The sequence below is a fragment of the Pelobates fuscus genome, chromosome 8 (genome assembly GCF_036172605.1).
Source record: "Pelobates fuscus isolate aPelFus1 chromosome 8, aPelFus1.pri, whole genome shotgun sequence".
NCBI classification, from domain to species: domain Eukaryota; kingdom Metazoa; phylum Chordata; class Amphibia; order Anura; family Pelobatidae; genus Pelobates; species Pelobates fuscus.
Genome location: NC_086324.1, coordinates 177,988,581 through 178,015,306, shown reverse-complemented (window position 1 = coordinate 178,015,306; position 26,726 = coordinate 177,988,581). Strand labels below are relative to the sequence as shown.

The 26,726-nt window shown below is 35.6% G+C and overlaps 1 protein-coding gene across 1 annotated transcript in view; it reads right to left on the bottom strand.

Moving 5' to 3' along the window:
• LOC134572093 (integrin alpha-M-like) overlaps nt 1-26,726 on the bottom strand; it is a 154,124-nt gene that overhangs the window by 44,206 nt on the left and 83,192 nt on the right. Inside the window, exon 10 of the mRNA XM_063430908.1 lies at nt 8,469-8,542. Within this exon, the coding sequence (XP_063286978.1) occupies nt 8,469-8,542 (74 nt within the window). The remainder of the gene's footprint in view (nt 1-8,468; nt 8,543-26,726) is intronic.

The following is a 26,726-nucleotide window of genomic DNA, read 5'->3' as shown; positions in this document are numbered from 1 at the left end:
CTAGGTGCCCTGTACAGAAACAAATCCTGCCTAAGCCCTACAGTAAAGGAAAAGATTGTACACCAAATGCTGATGCCAATCATTGATTATGGGGATGAAGTATATGCATCTGCATCGCAATCCCACATTAATAAACTCAACACATTATATAACTCGTTCTGCCGATTTGTGCTACAATGTAATTACAGGACCCACCATTGTGACATGCTAAAAGAACTAAACTGGCTGTTGCTGGAATCCAGACGCACCCTTTATCTTTCCAGCCTTGTGTTTAAGAGCTTTTCAGGGAAACTCCCACCCTACCTGAACACAATGCTTTCCACGGCTGTTCCCACTTCCTATAACCTCCGATCCAGTACCAACACTTTACTTAGTCTACCTCAATACAAAAAGAAAGCAGCCCGATCCTCCTTCTCCTACAGAGCACCGCAATTGTGGAACGACCTCCCGCACAATTTAAAATCTTCCCCAAGCTTAAAGTCCTTTAAGAGATCCCTCTCTACATACCTCAAAACAGAATGCACCTGTCATGGTTGATTATATATTTCCTACCTGTTCAATGTTAAATTTTTTATATATTGTGTATTAATATTGTTTTTGTATTTTATTTTACACTAACTGTAACAATGCAATGATTTGTGGACCCAGGACATACTTGAAAACGAGAGAAATCTCAATGTATCTTTCCTGGTAAAATATTTTATGAATAATAATCACAGGCAGAGGAATATAGTTTTTACACAATATTCATAACTTTGAAAGTATGCATCACATTCACATAAACAAATTGGTCCATTGGTTCAAAAGATAGATCGTAGTCCTTTGTGACCAAATGAAGCATGGCTTTTCTGCCCAAAACCAGTTCCACAGAGTCTTCTATCCTGGAGATAATTGAGAAGTAATCCAATTATCTCCAAGGACAGAGGCAAAACTCCATTAAGCACATGGCAGTAAAAAGACAGTAAAATACAATAAAATACACAAGGTTACATTTATTACATAAAATACAGACATTCTACCTATCCCCAGATAGCTTAGATCTGAGCGCACATTATTACCGGATGGCGCTCAGATCGCATACATAAAGTTCAATCGCCATGGAGCCAAAGTCTTTCATACAGTCTTTCAGTATACGGCTGGGCTCCATGGCATAGCTATCTGGGGTAGCAAGGCTTTAACAGTCCGCAGAAAGGCACAAACCAGCCTTTCTGCAGGGAAAAAGAACAGGGGCCATAGTCTAAAGGGAGCAGGCAAGCAACCAGGCTTCTCCAGTGCACAGTGGCGAGGTTGGTTTCGCCACAGCCTCTACACAAAACTTACTAGAACAAACAGTAGCAAAGACCCTAGAGTTCTACAGCACATACTAAACATAGTACATGCAGGCCCCTCGTACAAAAGCTCGATCAACTACTAACACCCTCTTACCACCTGGAAAACCAACAACTGTCGAGACATATACATAAAAAATTTAATAAAATGAAAGTGTATGTACACTCGAAACAGAGATTTAAGGGCTCTATAAAAGGTGAGTTTAATATTATAATCATTTTTATCAACTCTGCAAAGTTTGTACATGCTCCACTATTAGTGTGCCTCTCCATTTTTTGTGTTTGAGCTTTGAATCCAACAAGGAAGACGGTATGATACTGCCTTAAGGGCATAAAGGTGTATTCTACGGAGCCAATGGTTTCAGGCTCTTGTTAATGTGAGTGGTTCCATACATCACGCTACTTTAATTTACCCCTGTAATATATATTTCTTTCTTTCTTATTTTCATGTCATATAGGTATATGTCCTTAACTACCCATATATTGCAAGGATGAGAAGAAATATTTATTTACATATATGGTTAATATAGCGCTTTTGTATTGTATATATAAGTTTTAACTTGTATAACAGCTTTTTATCCAATTTATGGTATGATAGGGTATTCCCACACAAGTGTTCTTGAGTCGCTATTCACTATTGGAGTTTTTAAATCACTGATATATTGTCACACACCCTCTAATAGTGTGTGTAGACAAGGGCTAATAGTGTATGTAGACTGGAGGTTAATAGTGTATGTAGACTAGAGGTTAATAGTGTATGTAGACTAGGGCTAACAGTGTATGTAGACTAGGGTCTAATAATGTATGTAGACTAGGGCTAACAGTGTATGTAGACTAGGGCTAACAGTGTATGTAGACTAGGGCTAACAGTGTATGTAGACTAGGGGCTAATAGTGTATGTAGACTAGGGCTAACAGTGTATGTAGACTAGGGCTAACAGTGTATGTAGACTAGGGCTAACAGTGTATGTAGACTAGGGCTAACAGTGTATGTAGACTAGGGCTAACAGTGTATGTAGACTAGGGCTAACAGTGTATGTAGACTAGGGCTAACAGTGTATGTAGACTAGGGCTAACAGTGTATGTAGACTAGGGCTAACAGTGTATGTAGACTAGGGCTAACAGTGTATGTAGACTAGGGCTAACAGTGTATGTAGACTAGAGGTTAATAGTGTATGTAGACTAGGGCTAACAGTGTATGTAGACTAGGGCTAACAGTGTATGTAGACTAGGGCTAACAGTGTATGTAGACTAGGGCTAACAGTGTATGTAGACTAGGGCTAACAGTGTATGTAGACTAGGGCTAACAGTGTATGTAAACTAGGGCTAACAGTGTATGTAGACTAGGGCTAACAGTGTATGTAGACTAGGGCTAACAGTGTATGTAGACTAGGGCTAACAGTGTATGTAGACTAGGGCTAACAGTGTATGTAGACTAGGACTAATAGTGTATGTAGACTAGAGGTTAATAGTGTATGTAGACTAGGACTAATAGTGTATGTAGACTAGGGTCTAATAGTGTATGTAGACTAGGACTAATAGTGTATATAGACTAGGGCTAACAGTGTATGTAGACTAGAGGTTAATAGTGTATGTAGACTAGGGGCTAACAGTGTATGTAGACTAGGGGCTAACAGTGTATGTAGACTAGGACTAACAGTGTATGTAGACTAGGGCTAACAGTGTATGTAGACTAGGGGCTAACAGTGTATGTAGACTAGGACTAATAGTGTATGTAGACTAGGGGCTAATAGTGTATGTAGACTAGAGGTTAATAGTGTATGTAGACTAGGGGCTAACAGTGTATGTAGACTAGGGGCTAACAGTGTATGTAGACTAGGACTAATAGTGTATGTAGACTAGGGGCTAATAGTGTATGTAGACTAGAGGTTAATAGTGTATGTAGACTAGGGGCTAATAGTGTATGTAGACTAGGGCTAACAGTGTATGTAGACTAGGGCTAACAGTGTATGTAGACTAGAGGTTAATAGTGTATGTAGACTAGGGCTAACAGTGTATGTAGACTAGAGCTAACAGTGTATGTAGACTAGGGCTAACAGTGTATGTAGACTAGGGGCTAATAGTGTATGTAGACTAGGGTCTAATAGTGTATGTAGACTAGGGGCTAATAGTGTATGTAGACTAGGGGCTAATAGTGTATGTAGACTAGGGGCTAATAGTGTATGTAGACTAGGGGCTAATAGTGTAGGTAGACTAGGGGCTAACAGTGTATGTAGACTAGGGCTAACAGTGTATGTAGACTAGGGGCTAATAGTGTATGTAGACTATGGCTAACAGTGTATGTAGACTAGGGGCTAATAGTGTATGTAGACTAGGGCTAACAGTGTATGTAGACTAGAGGTTAATAGTGTATGTAGACTAGGGGCTAACAGTGTATGTAGACTAGGGCTAACAGTGTATGTAGACTAGAGGTTAATAGTGTATGTAGACTAGAGCTAACAGTGTATGTAGACTAGGGCTAACAGTGTATGTAGACTATGGGCTAATAGTGTATGTAGACTAGGGGCTAATAGTGTATGTAGACTAGGGCTAACAGTGTATGTAGACTAGAGGTTAATAGTGTATGTAGACTAGAGCTAACAGTGTATGTAGACTAGGGCTAACAGTGTATGTAGACTAGGGGCTAATAGTGTATGTAGACTAGGGGCTAATAGTGTATGTAGACTAGGGGCTAATAGTGTATGTAGACTAGGGGCTAATAGTGTATGTAGACTAGAGCTAACAGTGTATGTAGACTAGGGCTAACAGTGTATGTAGACTAGGGGCTAATAGTGTATGTAGACTAGAGCTAACAGTGTATGTAGACTAGGGCTAACAGTGTATGTAGACTAGGGGCTAATAGTGTATGTAGACTAGGGCTAACAGTGTATGTAGACTAGGGCTAACAGTGTATGTAGACTAGAGGTTAATAGTGTATGTAGACTAGGGCTAACAGTGTATGTAGACTAGGGCTAACAGTGTATGTAGACTAGGGCTAACAGTGTATGTAGACTAGGGCTAACAGTGTATGTAGACTAGGGCTAACAGTGTATGTAGACTAGAGGTTAATAGTGTATGTAGACTAGGGGCTAACAGTGTATGTAGACTAGGGGCTAATAGTGTATGTAGACTAGAGCTAACAGTGTATGTAGACTAGGGCTAACAGTGTATGTAGACTAGGGGCTAATAGTGTATGTAGACTAGGGCTAACAGTGTATGTAGACTAGGGCTAACAGTGTATGTAGACTAGGGCTAACAGTGTATGTAGACTAGGACTAATAGTGTATGTAGACTAGGGGCTAATAGTGTATGTAGACTAGGGGCTAATAGTGTATGTAGACTAGGGGCTAATAGTGTATGTAGACTAGAGCTAACAGTGTATGTAGACTAGGGCTAACAATGTATGTAGACTAGGGCTAACAGTGTATGTAGACTAGGGCTAACAGTGTATGTAGACTAGGGCTAACAGTGTATGTAGACTAGGGCTAACAGTGTATGTAGACTAGGGCTAACAGTGTATGTAGACTAGGGGCTAATAGTGTATGTAGACTAGGGCTAACAGTGTATGTAGACTAGGGCTAACAGTGTATGTAGACTAGGGGCTAAAAGTGTATGTAGACTAGGGCTAAAAGTGTATGTAGACTAGGGCTAACAGTGTATGTAGACTAGGGCTAACAGTGTATGTAGACTAGGGCTAACAGTGTATGTAAACTAGGGCTAACAGTGTATGTAGACTAGGGCTAACAGTGTATGTAGACTAGGGCTAACAGTGTATGTAGACTAGGGCTAACAGTGTATGTAGACTAGGGCTAACAGTGTATGTAGACTAGGACTAATAGTGTATGTAGACTAGAGGTTAATAGTGTATGTAGACTAGGACTAATAGTGTATGTAGACTAGGGTCTAATAGTGTATGTAGACTAGGACTAATAGTGTATATAGACTAGGGCTAACAGTGTATGTAGACTAGAGGTTAATAGTGTATGTAGACTAGGGCTAACAGTGTATGTAGACTAGGACTAATAGTGTATGTAGACTAGGGCTAACAGTGTATGTAGACTAGGGGCTAACAGTGTATGTAGACTAGGGGCTAACAGTGTATGTAGACTAGGACTAACAGTGTATGTAGACTAGGGCTAACAGTGTATGTAGACTAGGGGCTAACAGTGTATGTAGACTAGGACTAATAGTGTATGTAGACTAGGGGCTAATAGTGTATGTAGACTAGAGGTTAATAGTGTATGTAGACTAGGGGCTAACACTGTATGTAGACTAGGGGCTAACAGTGTATGTAGACTAGGACTAATAGTGTATGTAGACTAGGGGCTAATAGTGTATGTAGACTAGAGGTTAATAGTGTATGTAGACTAGGGCTAACAGTGTATGTAGACTAGAGCTAACAGTGTATGTAGACTAGGGCTAACAGTGTATGTAGACTAGGGGCTAATAGTGTATGTAGACTAGGGCTAACAGTGTATGTAGACTAGGGCTAACAGTGTATGTAGACTAGAGGTTAATAGTGTATGTAGACTAGGGCTAACAGTGTATGTAGACTAGAGCTAACAGTGTATGTAGACTAGGGCTAACAGTGTATGTAGACTAGGGGCTAATAGTGTATGTAGACTAGGGTCTAATAGTGTATGTAGACTAGGGGCTAATAGTGTATGTAGACTAGGGGCTAATAGTGTATGTAGACTAGGGGCTAATAGTGTATGTAGACTAGGGGCTAACAGTGTATGTAGACTAGGGCTAACAGTGTATGTAGACTAGGGGCTAATAGTGTATGTAGACTAGGGCTAACAGTGTATGTAGACTAGGGGCTAATAGTGTATGTAGACTAGGGCTAACAGTGTATGTAGACTAGAGGTTAATAGTGTATGTAGACTAGGGGCTAACAGTGTATGTAGACTAGGGCTAACAGTGTATGTAGACTAGAGGTTAATAGTGTATGTAGACTAGAGCTAACAGTGTATGTAGACTAGGGCTAACAGTGTATGTAGACTATGGGCTAATAGTGTATGTAGACTAGGGGCTAATAGTGTATGTAGACTAGGGCTAACAGTGTATGTAGACTAGAGGTTAATAGTGTATGTAGACTAGAGCTAACAGTGTATGTAGACTAGGGCTAACAGTGTATGTAGACTAGGGACTAATAGTGTATGTAGACTAGGGGCTAATAGTGTATGTAGACTAGGGGCTAATAGTGTATGTAGACTAGGGCTAACAGTGTATGTAGACTAGGGGCTAATAGTGTATGTAGACTAGAGCTAACAGTGTATGTAGACTAGGGCTAACAGTGTATGTAGACTAGGGCTAACAGTGTATGTAGACTAGGGGCTAATAGTGTATGTAGACTAGGGCTAACAGTGTATGTAGACTAGGGCTAACAGTGTATGTAGACTAGGGCTAACAGTGTATGTAGACTAGGGCTAACAGTGTATGTAGACTAGGGCTAACAGTGTATGTAGACTAGGGCTAACAGTGTATGTAGACTAGAGGTTAATAGTGTATGTAGACTAGGGGCTAACAGTGTATGTAGACTAGGGGCTAATAGTGTATGTAGACTAGAGCTAACAGTGTATGTAGACTAGGGCTAACAGTGTATGTAGACTAGGGGCTAATAGTGTATGTAGACTAGGGCTAACAGTGTATGTAGACTAGGGCTAACAGTGTATGTAGACTAGGGCTAACAGTGTATGTAGACTAGGACTAATAGTGTATGTAGACTAGGGGCTAATAGTGTATGTAGACTAGGGGCTAATAGTGTATGTAGAGTAGGGGCTAATAGTGTATGTAGACTAGAGCTAACAGTGTATGTAGACTAGGGCTAACAGTGTATGTAGACTAGGGCTAACAGTGTATGTAGACTAGGGCTAACAGTGTATGTAGACTAGGGCTAACAGTGTATGTAGACTAGGGCTAACAGTGTATGTAGACTAGGGGCTAAAAGTGTATATAGACTAGGGCTAACAGTGTATGTAGACTAGGACTAATAGTGTATGTAGACTAGGGGCTAATAGTGTATGTAGACTAGGGGCTAATAGTGTATGTAGACTAGGGGCTAATAGTGTATGTAGACTAGGGCTAACAGTGTATGTAGACTAGGGCTAACAGTGTATGTAGACTAGGGGCTAATAGTGTATGTAGACTAGGGGCTAATAGTGTATATAGACTAGGGCTAACAGTGTATGTAGACTAGGGCTAACAGTGTATGTAGACTAGGGCTAACAGTGTATGTAGACTAGGGCTAACAGTGTATGTAGACTAGGGCTAACAGTGTATGTAGACTAGGGGCTAATAGTGTATGTAGACTAGGGCTAACAGTGTACGTAGACTAGGGGCTAATAGTGTATGTAGACTAGGGCTAACAGTGTATGTAGACTAGGGCTAACAGTGTATGTAGACTAGGGCTAACAGTGTATGTAGACTAGGGCTAACAGTGTATGTAAACTAGGGCTAATAGTGTATGTAGACTAGGGGCTAACAGTGTATGTAGACTAGGGCTAACAGTGTATGTAGACTAGAGGTTAATAGTGTATGTAGACTAGGGGCTAACAGTGTATGTAGACTAGGGGCTAATAATGTATGTAGACTAGGGCTAACAGTGTATGTAGACTAGGGCTAACAGTGTATGTAGACTAGGGCTAACAGTGTATGTAGACTAGGGTCTAATAGTGTATGTAGACTAGGGCTAACAGTGTATGTAGACTAGGGGCTAATAGTGTATGTAGACTAGGGCTAACAGTGTATGTAGACTAGGGGATAACAGTGTATGTAGACTAGGGCTAACAGTGTATGTAGACTAGGGGCTAATAGTGTATGTAGACTAGGGCTAACAGTGTATGTAGACTAGGGCTAACAGTGTATGTAGACTATGGCTAACAGTGTATGTAGACTAGGGCTAACAGTGTATGTAGACTAGGGCTAACAGTGTATGTAGACTAGGGGCTAACAGTGTATGTAGACTAGGGCTAACAGTGTATGTAGACTAGGGCTAACAGTGTATGTAGACTAGGGCTAACAGTGTATGTAGACTAGGACTAATGGTGTATATAGACTAGGGGCTACGAATGTAACAGTCAGGTTAATGTAGGTTTGTAGAGAAGGTTTGGGTAAGAAGGGGTTAATGAGAAGCACTTACTTCTGTTAAAATTGCACTGAATCCTTCCTGAGACATCTCCAACTGGAATGAGCTTCCTGTCTGTGACTGTGTCCCTGGGAGAGAGACAGAAACCATAGTGAGAGTGATTTGGATTAAGAGCGGTAGGAAAGTAGTGAATGTGAGTGAGACTGAAGGAGGTGATAATCTAGTGAGTGTGAGTGAGAGTAAAGGATGGAGAGTCTACTGAGTGAGAGCGAGACTAAAGGGGGTAAGAGGCTAAAACATGTGAGTGAGACTGAAGGCAATGGAAGGCTGAGTGTGAGTGAGAATGGAAAGGTTGAGAGGGTTGTAAGTGTGCGTTATAAGAGAGAGAAGCAGTATTACTAAAGAGAAAATAAGTATCATTACTGAGAAAGTCTTATTAGAAAGAGAGAGGGGCAGTATTATTAGAAAGAGAACAGCAGTATTATTAGAAAGAGAGAAGCAGTATTAGAAAGAGACAGGAAGTAGTATTAGAAAGAGAGAGGCAGTATTATTAGAAAGAGAGAGAGGCAGTATTATTAGAAAGAGAGAAAGAGAGAGGCAGTATTATTAGAAAGAGAGAAGCAGTATTAGAAAGAGACAGGCAGTAGTATTAGAAAAAGAGAGGTAGCTCTGTAATTAAGTAACAAAACCCTTGACAAACAGCCGAACGAGCCTAAAGTCAAATGTGCTTGTCTTGATATACATTGTATAGGCAACTGTATAACTACGTTCACATATGTGGTAAAATATTAGGCTTTTGCACAAGCCGTAACTGCACATATTTTACATGCTTCTCTTGTCAAGATGGAAAAATAAAGAATTCTAAAAAAAAGAAAGAGAGAAGTATTATTAGAAAGAGAGAGGCAGTATTATTAGAAAGAGAGACAGAGAGAGGTAGTATTATTAGAAAGAGAGAGGTAATATTATTAGAAAGAGAGAGGCAGTATTATTAGAAAGAGAGAAAGAGAGCGGTAGTATTATTAGAAAGAGAGAGGTAGTATTATTAGAAAGAGAGAAAGAGAGAGGTAGTATTATTAGAAAGAGAGAAAGAGAGAGGCAGTATTATTAGAAAGAGAGAAAGAGAGAGGTAATATTATTAGAAAGAGAGAGGCGGTATTATTAGAAAGAGAGAAAGAGAGAGGCAGTATTATTAGAAAGAGAGAAAGAGAGAGGCAGTATTATTAGAAAGAGAGAAAGAGAGAGGTAGTATTATTAGAAAGAGAGAAAGAGAGAGGTAGTATTATTAGAAAGAGAGAGGTAGTATTATTAGAAAGAGAGAAAGAGAGAGGTAGTATTATTAGAAAGAGAGAAAGAGAGAGGTAGTATTATTAGAAAGAGAGAAAGAGAGAGGTAATATTATTAGAAAGAGAGAGGCGGTATTATTAGAAAGAGATAAAGAGAGAGGTAATATTATTAGAAAGAGAGAGGCAGTATTATTAGAAAGAGAGACAGAGAGAGGTAATATTATTAGAAAGAGAGAGGCGGTATTATTAGAAAGAGAGAGGTAGTATTATTAGAAAGAGAGAAAGAGAGAGGTAGTATTATTAGAAAGAGAGAAAGAGAGAGGTAGTATTATTAGAAAGAGAGAAAGAGAGAGGTAATATTATTAGAAAGAGAGAGGCGGTATTATTAGAAAGAGAGAAAGAGAGAGGTAATATTATTAGAAAGAGAGAGGCAGTATTATTAGAAAGAGAGAAAGAGAGAGGCAGTATTATTAGAAAGAGAGAAAGAGAGAGGTAGTATTATTAGAAAGAGAGAAAGAGAGAGGTAGTATTATTAGAAAGAGAGAGGCAGTATTATTAGAAAGAGAGAAAGAGAGAGGCAGTATTATTAGAAAGAGAGAGGCAGTATTATTAGAAAGAGAGAAAGAGAGAGGTAGTATTATTAGAAAGAGAGAGGCAGTATTATTAGAAAGAGAGAAAGAGAGAGGTAATATTATTAGAAAGAGAGAGGCAGTATTATTAGAAAGAGAGAAAGAGAGAGGCAGTATTATTAGAAAGAGAGACAGAGAGAGGTAATATTATTAGAAAGAGAGAGGCAGTATTATTAGAAAGAGAGAAAGAGAGAGGCAGTATTATTAGAAAGAGAGAAAGAGAGAGGTAGTATTATTAGAAAGAGAGAGGCAGTATTATTAGAAAGAGAGAAAGAGAGAGGTAATATTATTAGAAAGAGAGAGGCAGTATTATTAGAAAGAGAGAAAGAGAGAGGCAGTATTATTAGAAAGAGAGAGGCAGTATTATTAGAAAGAGAGAAAGAGAGAGGTAGTATTATTAGAAAGAGAGAAAGAGAGAGGTAATATTATTAGAAAGAGAGAAAGAGAGAGGTAATATTATTAGAAAGAGAGAGGTAGTATTATTAGAAAGAGAGAAAGAGAGAGGTAATATTATTAGAAAGAGAGAGGCGGTATTATTAGAAAGAGAGACAGAGAGAGGTAATATTATTAGAAAGAGAGAAAGAGAGAGGTAATATTATTAGAAAGAGAGAAAGAGAGAGGTAGTATTATTAGAAAGAGAGAGGCAGTATTATTAGAAAGAGAGAGGCAGTATTATTAGAAAGAGAGAAAGAGAGAGGTAGTATTATTAGAAAGAGAGAGGCAGTATTATTAGAAAGAGAGAAAGAGAGAGGTAATATTATTAGAAAGAGAGAGGCAGTATTATTAGAAAGAGAGAAAGAGAGAGGCAGTATTATTAGAAAGAGAGACAGAGAGAGGTAATATTATTAGAAAGAGAGAGGCAGTATTATTAGAAAGAGAGAAAGAGAGAGGCAGTATTATTAGAAAGAGAGAAAGAGAGAGGTAATATTATTAGAAAGAGAGAGGCGGTATTATTAGAAAGAGAGAAAGAGAGAGGCAGTATTATTAGAAAGAGAGAAAGAGAGAGGCAGTATTATTAGAAAGAGAGAAAGAGAGAGGTAGTATTATTAGAAAGAGAGAAAGAGAGAGGTAGTATTATTAGAAAGAGAGAGGTAGTATTATTAGAAAGAGAGAAAGAGAGAGGTAGTATTATTAGAAAGAGAGAAAGAGAGAGGTAGTATTATTAGAAAGAGAGAAAGAGAGAGGTAATATTATTAGAAAGAGAGAGGCGGTATTATTAGAAAGAGATAAAGAGAGAGGTAATATTATTAGAAAGAGAGAGGCAGTATTATTAGAAAGAGAGACAGAGAGAGGTAATATTATTAGAAAGAGAGAGGCGGTATTATTAGAAAGAGAGAGGTAGTATTATTAGAAAGAGAGAAAGAGAGAGGTAGTATTATTAGAAAGAGAGAAAGAGAGAGGTAGTATTATTAGAAAGAGAGAAAGAGAGAGGTAATATTATTAGAAAGAGAGAGGCGGTATTATTAGAAAGAGAGAAAGAGAGAGGTAATATTATTAGAAAGAGAGAGGCAGTATTATTAGAAAGAGAGACAGAGAGAGGTAGTATTATTAGAAAGAGAGAAAGAGAGAGGTAATATTATTAGAAAGAGAGAGGCAGTATTATTAGAAAGAGAGAAAGAGAGAGGCAGTATTATTAGAAAGAGAGAGGCAGTATTATTAGAAAGAGAGAAAGAGAGAGGTAGTATTATTAGAAAGAGAGAGGCAGTATTATTAGAAAGAGAGAAAGAGAGAGGTAATATTATTAGAAAGAGAGAGGCAGTATTATTAGAAAGAGAGAAAGAGAGAGGCAGTATTATTAGAAAGAGAGACAGAGAGAGGTAATATTATTAGAAAGAGAGAGGCAGTATTATTAGAAAGAGAGAAAGAGAGAGGCAGTATTATTAGAAAGAGAGAAAGAGAGAGGTAGTATTATTAGAAAGAGAGAGGCGGTATTATTAGAAAGAGAGAAAGAGAGAGGTAATATTATTAGAAAGAGAGAGGCAGTATTATTAGAAAGAGAGAAAGAGAGAGGCAGTATTATTAGAAAGAGAGAGGCAGTATTATTAGAAAGAGAGAAAGAGAGAGGTAGTATTATTAGAAAGAGAGAAAGAGAGAGGTAATATTATTAGAAAGAGAGAAAGAGAGAGGTAATATTATTAGAAAGAGAGAGGTAGTATTATTAGAAAGAGAGAAAGAGAGAGGTAATATTATTAGAAAGAGAGAGGCGGTATTATTAGAAAGAGAGACAGAGAGAGGTAATATTATTAGAAAGAGAGAAAGAGAGAGGTAATATTATTAGAAAGAGAGAAAGAGAGAGGTAGTATTATTAGAAAGAGAGAGGCAGTATTATTAGAAAGAGAGAAAGAGAGAGGCAGTATTATTAGAAAGAGAGAAAGAGAGAGGTAATATTATTAGAAAGAGAGAGGCAGTATTATTAGAAAGAGAGAGGCAGTATTATTAGAAAGAGAGAAAGAGAGAGGTAGTATTATTAGAAAGAGAGAGGCAGTATTATTAGAAAGAGAGAAAGAGAGAGGCAGTATTATTAGAAAGAGAGAAAGAGAGAGGCAGTATTATTAGAAAGAGAGAAAGAGAGAGGTAATATTATTAGAAAGAGAGAGGCAGTATTATTAGAAAGAGAGAGGCAGTATTATTAGAAAGAGAGAAAGAGAGAGGTAGTATTATTAGAAAGAGAGAGGCAGTATTATTAGAAAGAGAGAAAGAGAGAGGTAATATTATTAGAAAGAGAGAGGCAGTATTATTAGAAAGAGAGAAAGAGAGAGGCAGTATTATTAGAAAGAGAGAGGCAGTATTATTAGAAAGAGAGAAAGAGAGAGGTAGTATTATTAGAAAGAGAGAAAGAGAGAGGTAGTATTATTAGAAAGAGAGAAAGTGAGAGGCAGTATTATTAGAAAGAGAGAAAGAGAGAGGCAGTATTATTAGAAAGAGAGAAAGAGAGAGGTAGTATTATTAGAAAGAGAGAGGCAGTATTATTAGAAAGAGAGAGGCAGTATTATTAGAAAGAGAGAAAGAGAGAGGCAGTATTATTAGAAAGAGAGAGAGGCAGTATTATTAGAAAGAGAGAAAGAGAGAGGTAGTATTATTAGAAAGAGAGAGGCAGTATTATTAGAAAGAGAGAAAGAGAGAGGCAGTATTATTAGAAAGAGAGACAGAGAGAGGTAATATTATTAGAAAGAGAGAGGCGGTATTATTAGAAAGAGAGAAAGAGAGAGGTAATATTATTAGAAAGAGAGAGGCAGTATTATTAGAAAGAGAGACAGAGAGAGGTAGTATTATTAGAAAGAGAGAAAGAGAGAGGTAATATTATTAGAAAGAGAGAAAGCGAGAGGTAATATTATTAGAAAGAGAGAGGCGGTATTATTAGAAAGAGAGAAAGAGAGAGGCAGTATTATTAGAAAGAGAGAAAGAGAGAGGTAATATTATTAGAAAGAGAGAGGCAGTATTATTAGAAAGAGAGAGGCAGTATTATTAGAAAGAGAGAAAGAGAGAGGTAGTATTATTAGAAAGAGAGAGGCAGTATTATTAGAAAGAGAGAAAGAGAGAGGTAATATTATTAGAAAGAGAGAGGCAGTATTATTAGAAAGAGAGAAAGAGAGAGGCAGTATTATTAGAAAGAGAGAGGCAGTATTATTAGAAAGAGAGAAAGAGAGAGGTAGTATTATTAGAAAGAGAGAAAGAGAGAGGTAGTATTATTAGAAAGAGAGAAAGTGAGAGGCAGTATTATTAGAAAGAGAGAAAGAGAGAGGTAGTATTATTAGAAAGAGAGAAAGAGAGAGGCAGTATTATTAGAAAGAGAGAAAGAGAGAGGTAGTATTATTAGAAAGAGAGAGGCAGTATTATTAGAAAGAGAGAGGCAGTATTATTAGAAAGAGAGAAAGAGAGAGGCAGTATTATTAGAAAGAGAGAGAGGCAGTATTATTAGAAAGAGAGAAAGAGAGAGGCAGTATTATTAGAAAGAGAGAGGCAGTATTATTAGAAAGAGAGAAAGAGAGAGGCAGTATTATTAGAAAGAAAGACAGAGAGAGGTAATATTATTAGAAAGAGAGAGGCGGTATTATTAGAAAGAGAGAAAGAGAGAGGTAATATTATTAGAAAGAGAGAGGCAGTATTATTAGAAAGAGAGACAGAGAGAGGTAGTATTATTAGAAAGAGAGAAAGAGAGAGGTAATATTATTAGAAAGAGAGAAAGCGAGAGGTAATATTATTAGAAAGAGAGAGGCGGTATTATTAGAAAGAGAGAAAGAGAGAGGCAGTATTATTAGAAAGAGAGAAAGAGAGAGGTAATATTATTAGAAAGAGAGAGGCAGTATTATTAGAAAGAGAGAAAGAGAGAGGCAGTATTATTAGAAAGAGAGAGGCAGTATTATTAGAAAGAGAGAAAGAGAGAGGTAGTATTATTAGAAAGAGAGAAAGAGAGAGGTAATATTATTAGAAAGAGAGAGGTAGTATTATTAGAAAGAGAGAAAGAGAGAGGTAGTATTATTAGAAAGAGAGAAAGAGAGAGGCAGTATTATTAGAAAGAGAGAAAGAGAGAGAGGTAATATTATTAGAAAGAGAGAGGCAGTATTATTAGAAAGAGAGAAAGAGAGAGGTAGTATTATTAGAAAGAGAGAAAGAGAGAGGTAGTATTATTAGAAAGAGAGAGGCAGTATTATTAGAAAGAGAGAAAGAGAGAGGTAGTATTATTAGACAGAGAGAAAGAGAGAGGCGGTATTATTAGAAAGAGAGAAAGAGAGAGGCGGTATTATTAGAAAGAGAGAAAGAGAGAGGTAATATTATTAGAAAGAGAGAAAGAGAGAGGTAATATTATTAGAAAGAGAGAGGCAGTATTATTAGAAAGAGAGAAAGAGAGAGGTAGTATTATTAGAAAGAGAGAAAGAGAGAGGTAGTATTATTAGAAAGAGAGAGGCAGTATTATTAGAAAGAGAGAAAGAGAGAGGCAGTATTATTAGAAAGAGAGAGGCAGTATTATTAGAAAGAGAGAAAGAGAGAGGTAGTATTATTAGAAAGAGAGAAAGAGAGAGGCGGTATTATTAGAAAGAGAGAAAGAGAGAGGTAGTATTATTAGAAATAGAGAGGCAGTATTATTAGAAAGAGAGAAAGAGAGAGGTAGTATTATTAGAAAGAGAGAGGCAGTATTATTAGAAAGAGAGAAAGAGAGAGGTAATATTATTAGAAAGAGAGAGGCAGTATTATTAGAAAGAGAGAAAGAGAGAGGTAATATTATTAGAAAGAGAGAGGCGGTATTATTAGAAAGAGAGAAAGAGAGAGGTAATATTATTAGAAAGAGAGAGGCGGTATTATTAGAAAGAGAGAAAGAGAGAGGTAGTATTATTAGAAAGAGAGAAAGAGAGAGGCAGTATTATTAGAAAGAGAGAGGCAGTATTATTAGAAAGAGAGAGGCAGTATTATTAGAAAGAGAGAAAGAGAGAGGTAGTATTATTAGAAAGAGAGAAAGAGAGAGGTAATATTATTAGAAAGAGAGAGGTAGTATTATTAGAAAGAGAGAAAGAGAGAGGTAGTATTATTAGAAAGAGAGAAAGAGAGAGGCAGTATTATTAGAAAGAGAGAAAGAGAGAGAGGTAATATTATTAGAAAGAGAGAGGCAGTATTATTAGAAAGAGAGAAAGAGAGAGGTAGTATTATTAGAAAGAGAGAAAGAGAGAGGTAGTATTATTAGAAAGAGAGAGGCAGTATTATTAGAAAGAGAGAAAGAGAGAGGTAGTATTATTAGACAGAGAGAAAGAGAGAGGCGGTATTATTAGAAAGAGAGAAAGAGAGAGGCGGTATTATTAGAAAGAGAGAAAGAGAGAGGTAATATTATTAGAAAGAGAGAAAGAGAGAGGTAATATTATTAGAAAGAGAGAGGCAGTATTATTAGAAAGAGAGAAAGAGAGAGGTAGTATTATTAGAAAGAGAGAAAGAGAGAGGTAGTATTATTAGAAAGAGAGAGGCAGTATTATTAGAAAGAGAGAAAGAGAGAGGCAGTATTATTAGAAAGAGAGAGGCAGTATTATTAGAAAGAGAGAAAGAGAGAGGTAGTATTATTAGAAAGAGAGAAAGAGAGAGGCGGTATTATTAGAAAGAGAGAAAGAGAGAGGTAGTATTATTAGAAATAGAGAGGCAGTATTATTAGAAAGAGAGAAAGAGAGAGGTAGTATTATTAGAAAGAGAGAGGCAGTATTATTAGAAAGAGAGAAAGAGAGAGGTAATATTATTAGAAAGAGAGAGGCAGTATTATTAGAAAGAGAGAAAGAGAGAGGTAATATTATTAGAAAGAGAGAGGCGGTATTATTAGAAAGAGAGAAAGAGAGAGGTAATATTATTAGAAAGAGAGAGGCGGTATTATTAGAAAGAGAGAAAGAGAGAGGTAGTATTATTAGAAAGAGAGAAAGAGAGAGGCAGTATTATTAGAAAGAGAGAGGCAGTATTATTAGAAAGAGAGAGGCAGTATTATTAGAAAGAGAGAAAGAGAGAGGTAATATTATTAGAAAGAGAGAGGCAGTATTATTAGAAAGAGAGACAGAGAGAGGTAATATTATTAGAAAGAGAGAGGCAGTATTATTAGAAAGAGAGAAAGAGAGAGGTAGTATTATTAGAAAGAGAGAAAGCGAGAGGTAGTATTATCAGAAAGAGAGAGGCAGTATTATTAGAAAGAGAGACAGAGAGAGGTAGTATTATTAGAAAGAGAGAGGCGGTATTATTAGAAAGAGAGAAAGCGAGAGGTAATATTAATAGAAAGAGAGAGGCAGTATTATTAGAAAGAGAGAGGCAGTATTATTAGAAAGAGAGACGCAGTATTATTAGAAAGAGAGAAAGAGAGAGGTAGTATTATTAGAAAGAGAGAAGTAGTATTAGAAAGAGAGAAAGAGAGAGGTAGTATTATTAGAAAGAGAGAGAGGTAGTATTATTAGAAAGAGAGAAGTAGTATTAGAAAGAGAGAGGCAGTATTATTAGAAAGAGAGAAAGAGAGAGGTAGTATTATTAGAAAGAGAGAAAGAGAGAGGCAGTATTATTAGAAAGAGAGACAGAGAGAGGTAGTATTATTAGAAAGAGAGAAAGCGAGAGGTAATATTATTAGAAAGAGAGAGGCAGTATTATTAGAAAGAGAGAGGCAGAATTATTAGAAAGAGAGAAGCAGTATTATTAGAAAGAGAGAAAGAGAGAGGTAGTATTATTAGAAAGAGAGAAGTAGTATTAGAAAGAGAGAGGTAGTATTATTAGAAAGAGAGAGAGGTAGTATTATTAGAAAGAGAGAAGTAGTATTAGAAAGAGAGAGCCAGTATTATTAGAAAGAGAGAAAGAGAGAGGTAGTATTATTAGAAAGAGAGAAAGAGAGAGGTAGTATTATTAGAAAGAGAGAAAGAGAGAGGTAGTATTATTAGAAAGAGAGAAAGAGAGAGGTAATATTATTAGAAAGAGAGAAAGCGAGAGGTAATATTATTAGAAAGAGAGAGGCGGTATTATTAGAAAGAGAGAGGCAGTATTATTAGAAAGAGAGAAGCAGTATTATTAGAAAGAGAGAAAGAGAGAGGTAGTATTATTAGAAAGAGAGAAGTAGTATTAGAAAGAGAGAGGTAGTATTATTAGAAAGAGAGAGAGGTAGTATTATTAGAAAGAGAGAAGTAGTATTAGAAAGAGAGAGGCAGTATTATTAGAAAGAGAGAAAGAGAGAGGTAGTATTATTAGAAAGAGAGAAAGAGAGAGGTAGTATTATTAGAAAGAGAGAAAGAGAGAGGTAGTATTATTAGAAAGAGAGAGGCGGTATTATTAGAAAGAGAGAAAGAGAGAGGTAATATTATTAGAAAGAGAGAGGCAGTATTATTAGAAAGAGAGAAAGAGAGAGGTAATATTATTAGAAAGAGAGAGGCAGTATTATTAGAAAGAGAGACAGAGAGAGGTAATATTATTAGAAAGAGAGAGGCAGTATTATTAGAAAGAGAGACAGAGAGAGGTAGTATTATTAGAAAGAGAGAAAGAGAGAGGTAGTATTATTAGAAAGAGAGAAAGAGAGAGGTAGTATTATTAGAAAGAGAGAGGCAGTATTATTAGAAAGAGAGAAAGAGAGAGGTAGTATTAGAAAGAGAGAAAGCGAGAGGTAATATTATTAGAAAGAGAGAGGCAGTATTATTAGAAAGAGAGACAGAGAGAGGTAATATTATTAGAAAGAGAGAGGCAGTATTATTAGAAAGAGAGACAGAGAGAGGCAGTATTATTAGAAAGAGAGAAAGCGAGAGGTAATATTATTAGAAAGAGAGAGGCAGTATTATTAGAAAGAGAGAAGCAGTATTATTAGAAAGAGAGAAAGAGAGAGGTAGTATTATTAGAAAGAGAGAAAGAGAGAGGTAGTATTATTAGAAAGAGAGAAAGAGAGAGGTAGTATTATTAGAAAGAGAGAGGCAGTATTATTAGAAAGAGAGAAAGAGAGAGGTAGTATTATTAGAAAGAGAGAAAGCGAGAGGTAATATTATTAGAAAGAGAGAGGCAGTATTATTAGAAAGAGAGAAAGAGAGAGGTAGTATTATTAGAAAGAGAGAAAGCGAGAGGTAATATTATTAGAAAGAGAGAGGCAGTATTATTAGAAAGAGAGACAGAGAGAGGTAATATTATTAGAAAGAGAGAGGCAGTATTATTAAAAAGAGAGAGGCAGTATTATTAGAAAGAGAGAGGTAGTATTATTAGAAAGAGAGAAAGCGAGAGGTAATATTATTAGAAAGAGAGAGGCAGTATTATTAGAAAGAGAGAAGCAGTATTATTAGAAAGAGAGAAAGAGAGAGGCAGTATTATTAGAAAGAGAGAGGTAGTATTATTAGAAAGAGAGAAAGCGAGATGTAATATTATTAGAAAGAGAGAGGCAGTATTATTAGAAAGAGAGAGGCAGTATTATTAGAAAGAGAGAAGCAGTATTATTAGAAAGAGAGAAAGAGAGAGGTAGTATTATTAGAAAGAGAGAAGTAGTATTAGAAAGAGAGAGGCAGTATTATTAGAAAGAGAGAAAGAGAGAGGTAGTATTATAAGAAAGAGAGAAAGAGAGAGGTAGTATTATTAGAAAGAGAGAGGTAATATTATTAGAAAGAGAGAGGCGGCATTATTAGAAAGAGAGAAAGAGAGAGGTAATATTATTAGAAAGAGAGAGGCAGTATTATTAGAAAGAGAGAAAGAGAGAGGCAGTATTATTAGAAAGAGAGAAAGAGAGAGGTAATATTATTAGAAAGAGAGAAAGAGAGAGGTAATATTATTAGAAAGAGAGAGGCGGCATTATTAGAAAGAGAGAAAGAGAGAGGTAATATTATTAGAAAGAGAGAGGCAGTATTATTAGAAAGAGAGAAAGAGAGAAGCAGTATTATTAGAAAGAGAGAAAGAGAGAGGTAGTATTATTAGAAAGAGAGAAGTAGTATTAGAAAGAGAGAGGCAGTATTATTAGAAAGAGAGAAAGAGAGAGGTAGTATTATTAGAAAGAGAGAAAGAGAGAGGTAGTATTATTAGAAAGAGAGAAAGAGAGAGGTAATATTATTAGAAAGAGAGAGGCAGTATTATTAGAAAGAGAGAAAGAGAGAGGTAATATTATTAGAAAGAGAGAGGCAGTATTATTAGAAAGAGAGAAAGAGAGAGGCAGTATTATTAGAAAGAGAGAAAGAGAGAGGTAATATTATTAGAAAGAGAGAGGCAGTATTATTAGAATGAGAGAAAGAGAGAGGTAGTATTATTAGAAAGAGAGAAAGAGAGAGGTAGTATTATTAGAAAGAGAGAGGCAGTATTATTAGAAAGAGAGAAAGAGAGAGGTAATATTATTAGAAAGAGAGAGGCGGTATTATTAGAAAGAGAGAAAGAGAGAGGTAGTATTATTAGAAAGAGAGAAAGAGAGAGGTAGTATTATTAGAAAGAGAGAAAGAGAGAGGTAATATTATTAGAAAGAGAGAGGCAGTATTATTAGAAAGAGAGAAAGAGAGAGGTAATATTATTAGAAAGAGAGAGGTAGTATTATTAGAAAGGGAGAAAGAGAGAGGTAATATTATTAGAAAGAGAGAGGTAGTATTATTAGAAAGAGAGAAAGAGAGAGGTAATATTATTAGAAAGAGAGAGGCAGTATTATTAGAAAGAGAGAAAGAGAGAGGTAATATTATTAGAAAGAGAGAGGTAGTATTATTAGAAAGAGAGAGGTAATATTATTAGAAAGAGAGAGGTAATATTATTAGAAAGAGAGAGGTAGTATTATTAGAAAGAGAGAAAGAGAGAGGTAATATTATTAGAAAGAGAGAGGTAATATTATTAGAAAGAGAGAAAGAGAGAGGTAGTATTATTAGAAAGAGAGAAAGAGAGAGGTAGTATTATTAGAAAGAGAGAGGCAGTATTATTAGAAAGAGAGAAAGAGAGAGGTAGTATTATTAGAAAGAGAGAAAGAGAGAGGTAGTATTATTAGAAAGAGAGAGGCAGTATTATTAGAAAGAGAGAAAGAGAGAGGTAGTATTATTAGAAAGAGAGAAAGAGAGAGGTAGTATTATTAGAAAGAGAGAGGCAGTATTATTAGAAAGAGAGAAAGAGAAGGGTAGTATTATTAGAAAGAGAGAAAGAGAGAGGTAGTATTATTAGAAAGAGAGAGGCGGTATTATTAGAAAGAGAGAAAGAGAGAGGTAGTATTATTAGAAAGAGAGAAAGAGAGAGGTAGTATTATTAGAAAGAGAGAAAGAGAGAGGTAGTATTATTAGAAAGAGAGAGGCGGTATTATTAGAAAGAGAGAAAGAGAGAGGTAGTATTATTAGAAAGAGAGAAAGAGAGAGGTAGTATTATTAGAAAGAGAGAAAGAGAGAGGTAATATTATTAGAAAGAGAGAGGCAGTATTATTAGAAAGAGAGAAAGAGAGAGGTAATATTATTAGAAAGAGAGAAAGAGAGAGGCAGTATTATTAGAAAGAGAGAAAGAGAGAGGTAATATTATTAGAAAGAGAGAGGCGGTATTATTAGAAAGAGAGAAAGAGAGAGGCAGTATTATTAGAAAGAGAGAGGCAGTATTATTAGAAAGAGAGAAAGAGAGAGGCAGTATTATTAGAAAGAGAGAGGCGGTATTATTAGAAAGAGAGAAAGAGAGAGGTAATATTATTAGAAAGAGAGAAAGCGAGAGGTAGTATTATTAGAAAGAGAGAAAGAGAGAGGTAGTATTATTAGAAAGAGAGAGGCAGTATTATTAGAAAGAGAGAAAGAGAGAGGTAATATTATTAGAAAGAGAGAGGCGGTATTATTAGAAAGAGAGAAAGAGAGAGGTAATATTATTAGAAAGAGAGAGGCAGTATTATTAGAAAGAGAGAAAGAGAGAGGTAGTATTATTAGAAAGAGAGAAAGAGAGAGGCAGTATTATTAGAAAGAGAGAAAGAGAGAGGTAGTATTATTAGAAAGAGAGAAAGAGAGAGGCAGTATTATTAGAAAGAGAGAAAGAGAGAGGTAGTATTATTAGAAAGAGAGAAAGAGAGAGGCAGTATTATTAGAAAGAGAGAAAGAGAGAGGTAGTATTATTAGAAAGAGAGAGGCAGTATTATTAGAAAGAGAGAAAGAGAGAGGTAGTATTATTAGAAAGAGAGAAAGAGAGAGGCAGTATTATTAGAAAGAGAGAAAGAGAGAGGTAATATTATTAGAAAGAGAGAAAGAGAGAGGCAGTATTATTAGAAAGAGAGAAAGAGAGAGGTAGTATTATTAGAAAGAGAGAAAGAGAGAGGCAGTATTATTAGAAAGAGAGAAAGAGAGAGGTAGTATTATTAGAAAGAGAGAGGCAGTATTATTAGAAAGAGAGAAAGAGAGAGGTAGTATTATTAGAAAGAGAGAAAGAGAGAGGCAGTATTATTAGAAAGAGAGAAAGAGAGAGGCAGTATTATTAGAAAGAGAGAAAGAGAGAGGCAGTATTATTAGAAAGAGAGAAAGAGAGAGGTAGTATTATTAGAAAGAGAGAAAGAGAGAGGCAGTATTATTAGAAAGAGAGAAAGAGAGAGGTAGTATTATTAGAAAGAGAGAAAGAGAGAGGCAGTATTATTAGAAAGAGAGAAAGAGAGAGGCAGTATTATTAGAAAGAGAGAAAGAGAGAGGCAGTATTATTAGAAAGAGAGAAAGAGAGAGGTAGTATTATTAGAAAGAGAGAAAGAGAGAGGCAGTATTATTAGAAAGAGAGAAAGAGAGAGGTAGTATTATTAGAAAGAGAGAGGCAGTATTATTAGAAAGAGAGAAAGAGAGAGGTAGTATTATTAGAAAGAGAGAAAGAGAGAGGCAGTATTATTAGAAAGAGAGAAAGAGAGAGGCAGTATTATTAGAAAGAGAGAAAGAGAGAGGCAGTATTATTAGAAAGAGAGAAAGAGAGAGGTAGTATTATTAGAAAGAGAGAAAGAGAGAGGCAGTATTATTAGAAAGAGAGAAAGAGAGAGGTAGTATTATTAGAAAGAGAGAAAGAGAGAGGCAGTATTATTAGAAAGAGAGAAAGAGAGAGGCAGTATTATTAGAAAGAGAGAAAGAGAGAGGCAGTATTATTAGAAAGAGAGAAAGAGAGAGGTAGTATTATTAGAAAGAGAGAAAGAGAGAGGCAGTATTATTAGAAAGAGAGAAAGAGAGAGGTAATATTATTAGAAAGAGAGAGGTAATATTATTAGAAAGAGAGAAAGAGAGAGGTAATATTATTAGAAAGAGAGAAAGAGAGAGGCAGTATTATTAGAAAGAGAGAAAGAGAGAGGCGGTATTATTAGAAAGAGAGAAAGAGAGAGGTAATATTATTAGAAAGAGAGAAAGAGAGAGGTAATATTATTAGAAAGAGAGAAAGAGAGAGGTAGTATTATTAGAAAGAGCGAAAGAGAGAGGCAGTATTATTAGAAAGAGAGAAAGAGAGAGGCGGTATTATTAGAAAGAGAGAAAGAGAGAGGTAATATTATTAGAAAGAGAGAGGCGGTATTATTAGAAAGAGAGAAAGAGAGAGGTAATATTATTAGAAAGAGAGAGGTAGTATTATTAGAAAGAGAGAGGCAGTATTATTAGAAAGAGAGAAAGAGAGAGGTAATATTATTAGAAAGAGAGAGGCAGTATTATTAGAAAGAGAGAAAGAGAGAGGTAATATTATTAGAAAGAGAGAGGCGATATTATTAGAAAGAGAGAAAGAGAGAGGTAATATTATTAGAAAGAGAGAGGTAATATTATTAGAAAGAGAGAAAGAGAGAGGTAGTATTATTAGAAAGAGAGAGGTAGTATTATTAGAAAGAGAGAAAGAGAGAGGTAGTATTATTAGAAAGAGAGAGGCAGTATTATTAGAAAGAGAGAGGTAGTATTATTAGAAAGAGAGAAAGAGAGAGGTAATATTATTAGAAAGAGAGAGGTAGTATTATTAGAAAGAGAGAGGCAGTATTATTAGAAAGAGAGAAAGAGAGAGGTAGTATTATTAGAAAGAGAGAAAGAGAGAGGTAGTATTATTAGAAAGAGAGAAAGAGAGAGGTAATATTATTAGAAAGAGAGAGGCAGTATTATTAGAAAGAGAGAAAGCGAGAGGTAATATTATTAGAAAGAGAGAGGCAGTATTATTAGAAAGAGAGAAAGAGAGAGGTAGTATTATTAGAAAGAGAGAAAGAGAGAGGTAGTATTATTAGAAAGAGAGAGGCAGTATTATTAGAAAGAGAGAAAGAGAGAGGTAATATTATTAGAAAGAGAGAGGCAGTATTATTAGAAAGAGAGAAAGAGAGAGGTAGTATTATTAGAAAGAGAGAGGCAGTATTATTAGAAAGAGAGAAAGAGAGAGGTAATATTATTAGAAAGAGAGAAAGAGAGAGGCAGTATTATTAGAAAGAGAGAAAGAGAGAGGTAGTATTATTAGAAAGAGAGAAAGAGAGAGGCAGTATTATTAGAAAGAGAGAAAGAGAGAGGCAGTATTATTAGAAATTGAGAGAGAGAGAGGCAGTATTATTAGAAAGAGAGAAAGAGAGAGGTAGTATTATTAGAAAGAGAGAAAGTGAGAGGCAGTATTATTAGAAAGAGAGAAAGAGAGAGGCAGTATTATTAGAAAGAGAGAAAGAGAGAGGTAGTATTATTAGAAAGAGAGAAAGAGAGAGGCAGTATTATTAGAAAGAGAGAAAGAGAGAGGTAATATTATTAGAAAGAGAGAGGCAGTATTATTAGAAAGAGAGACAGAGAGAGGCAGTATTATTAGAAAGAGAGAAAGAGAGAGGTAGTATTATTAGAAAGAGAGAGGCAGTATTATTAGAAAGAGAGAAAGAGAGAGGTAATATTATTAGAAAGAGAGAGGCGGTATTATTAGAAAGAGAGAAAGAGAGAGGTAGTATTATTAGAAAGAGAGAGGCAGTATTATTAGAAAGAGAGAAAGAGAGAGGTAGTATTATTAGAAAGAGAGAAAGAGAGAGGTAATATTATTAGAAAGAGAGAGGCAGTATTATTAGAAAGAGAGACAGAGAGAGGCAGTATTATTAGAAAGAGAGAAAGAGAGAGGTAGTATTATTAGAAAGAGAGAGGCAGTATTATTAGAAAGAGAGAAAGAGAGAGGTAATATTATTAGAAAGAGAGAGGCAGTATTATTAGAAAGAGAGAAAGAGAGAGGTAATATTATTAGAAAGAGAGAGGCAGTATTATTAGAAAGAGAGAAAGAGAGAGGTAATATTATTAGAAAGAGAGAGGCAGTATTATTAGAAAGAGAGAAAGAGAGAGGTAGTATTATTAGAAAGAGAGAAAGAGAGAGGTAGTATTATTAGAAAGAGAGAGGCAGTATTATTAGAAAGAGAGAAAGAGAGAGGTAATATTATTAGAAAGAGAGAAAGAGAGAGGCAGTATTATTAGAAAGAGAGAGGCGGTATTATTAGAAAGAGAGAAAGAGAGAGGCAGTATTATTAGAAAGAGAGAAAGAGAGAGGTAATATTATTAGAAAGAGAGAGGCGGTATTATTAGAAAGAGAGAAAGAGAGAGGCAGTATTATTAGAAAGAGAGAAAGAGAGAGGTAATATTATTAGAAAGAGAGAGGCAGTATTATTAGAAAGAGAGAAAGAGAGAGGCAGTATTATTAGAAAGAGAGAGGCAGTATTATTAGAAAGAGAGAAAGAGAGAGGTAATATTATTAGAAAGAGAGAGGCAGTATTATTAGAAAGAGAGAAAGAGAGAGGTAATATTATTAGAAAGAGAGAAAGAGAGAGGTAATATTATTAGAAAGAGAGAGGCAGTATTATTAGAAAGAGAGAAAGAGAGAGGCAGTATTATTAGAAAGAGAGAGGTAGTATTATTAGAAAGAGAGAAAGAGAGAGGTAGTATTATTAGAAAGAGAGAAAGAGAGAGGTAATATTATTAGAAAGAGAGAGGCAGTATTATTAGAAAGAGAGAGGCAGTATTATTAGAAAGAGAGAGGCAGTATTATTAGAAAGAGAGAAAGAGAGAGGTAATATTATTAGAAAGAGAGAGGCAGTATTATTAGAAAGAGAGAAAGAGAGAGGTAATATTATTAGAAAGAGAGAGGCAGTATTATTAGAAAGAGAGAAAGAGAGAGGCAGTATTATTAGAAAGAGAGAGGTAGTATTATTAGAAAGAGAGAAAGAGAGAGGCAGTATTATTAGAAAGAGAGAAAGAGAGAGGTAGTATTATTAGAAAGAGAGAGGCAGTATTATTAGAAAGAGAGAAAGAGAGAGGTAGTATTATTAGAAAGAGAGAGGCAGTATTATTAGAAAGAGAGACAGAGAGAGGTAGTATTATTAGAAAGAGAGAAAGAGAGAGGTAATATTATTAGAAAGAGAGAAAGAGAGAGGTAGTATTATTAGAAAGAGAGAAAGAGAGAGGTAGTATTATTAGAAAGAGAGAGGCAGTATTATTAGAAAGAGAGACAGAGAGAGGTAATATTATTAGAAAGAGAGAGGCAGTATTATTAGAAAGAGAGAAAGCGAGAGGTAATATTATTAGAAAGAGAGAGGCAGTATTATTAGAAAGAGAGAAAGAGAGAGGTAGTATTATTAGAAAGAGAGAAAGAGAGAGGTAGTATTATTAGAAAGAGAGAGGCAGTATTATTAGAAAGAGAGAAAGAGAGAGGTAATATTATTAGAAAGAGAGAGGCAGTATTATTAGAAAGAGAGAAAGAGAGAGGTAGTATTATTAGAAAGAGAGAGGCAGTATTATTAGAAAGAGAGAAAGAGAGAGGTAATATTATTAGAAAGAGAGAAAGAGAGAGGCAGTATTATTAGAAAGAGAGAAAGAGAGAGGTAGTATTATTAGAAAGAGAGAAAGAGAGAGGCAGTATTATTAGAAAGAGAGAAAGAGAGAGGCAGTATTATTAGAAAGAGAGAAAGAGAGAGGCAGTATTATTAGAAAGAGAGAAAGAGAGAGGCAGTATTATTAGAAAGAGAGAAAGAGAGAGGTAGTATTATTAGAAAGAGAGAAAGAGAGAGGCAGTATTATTAG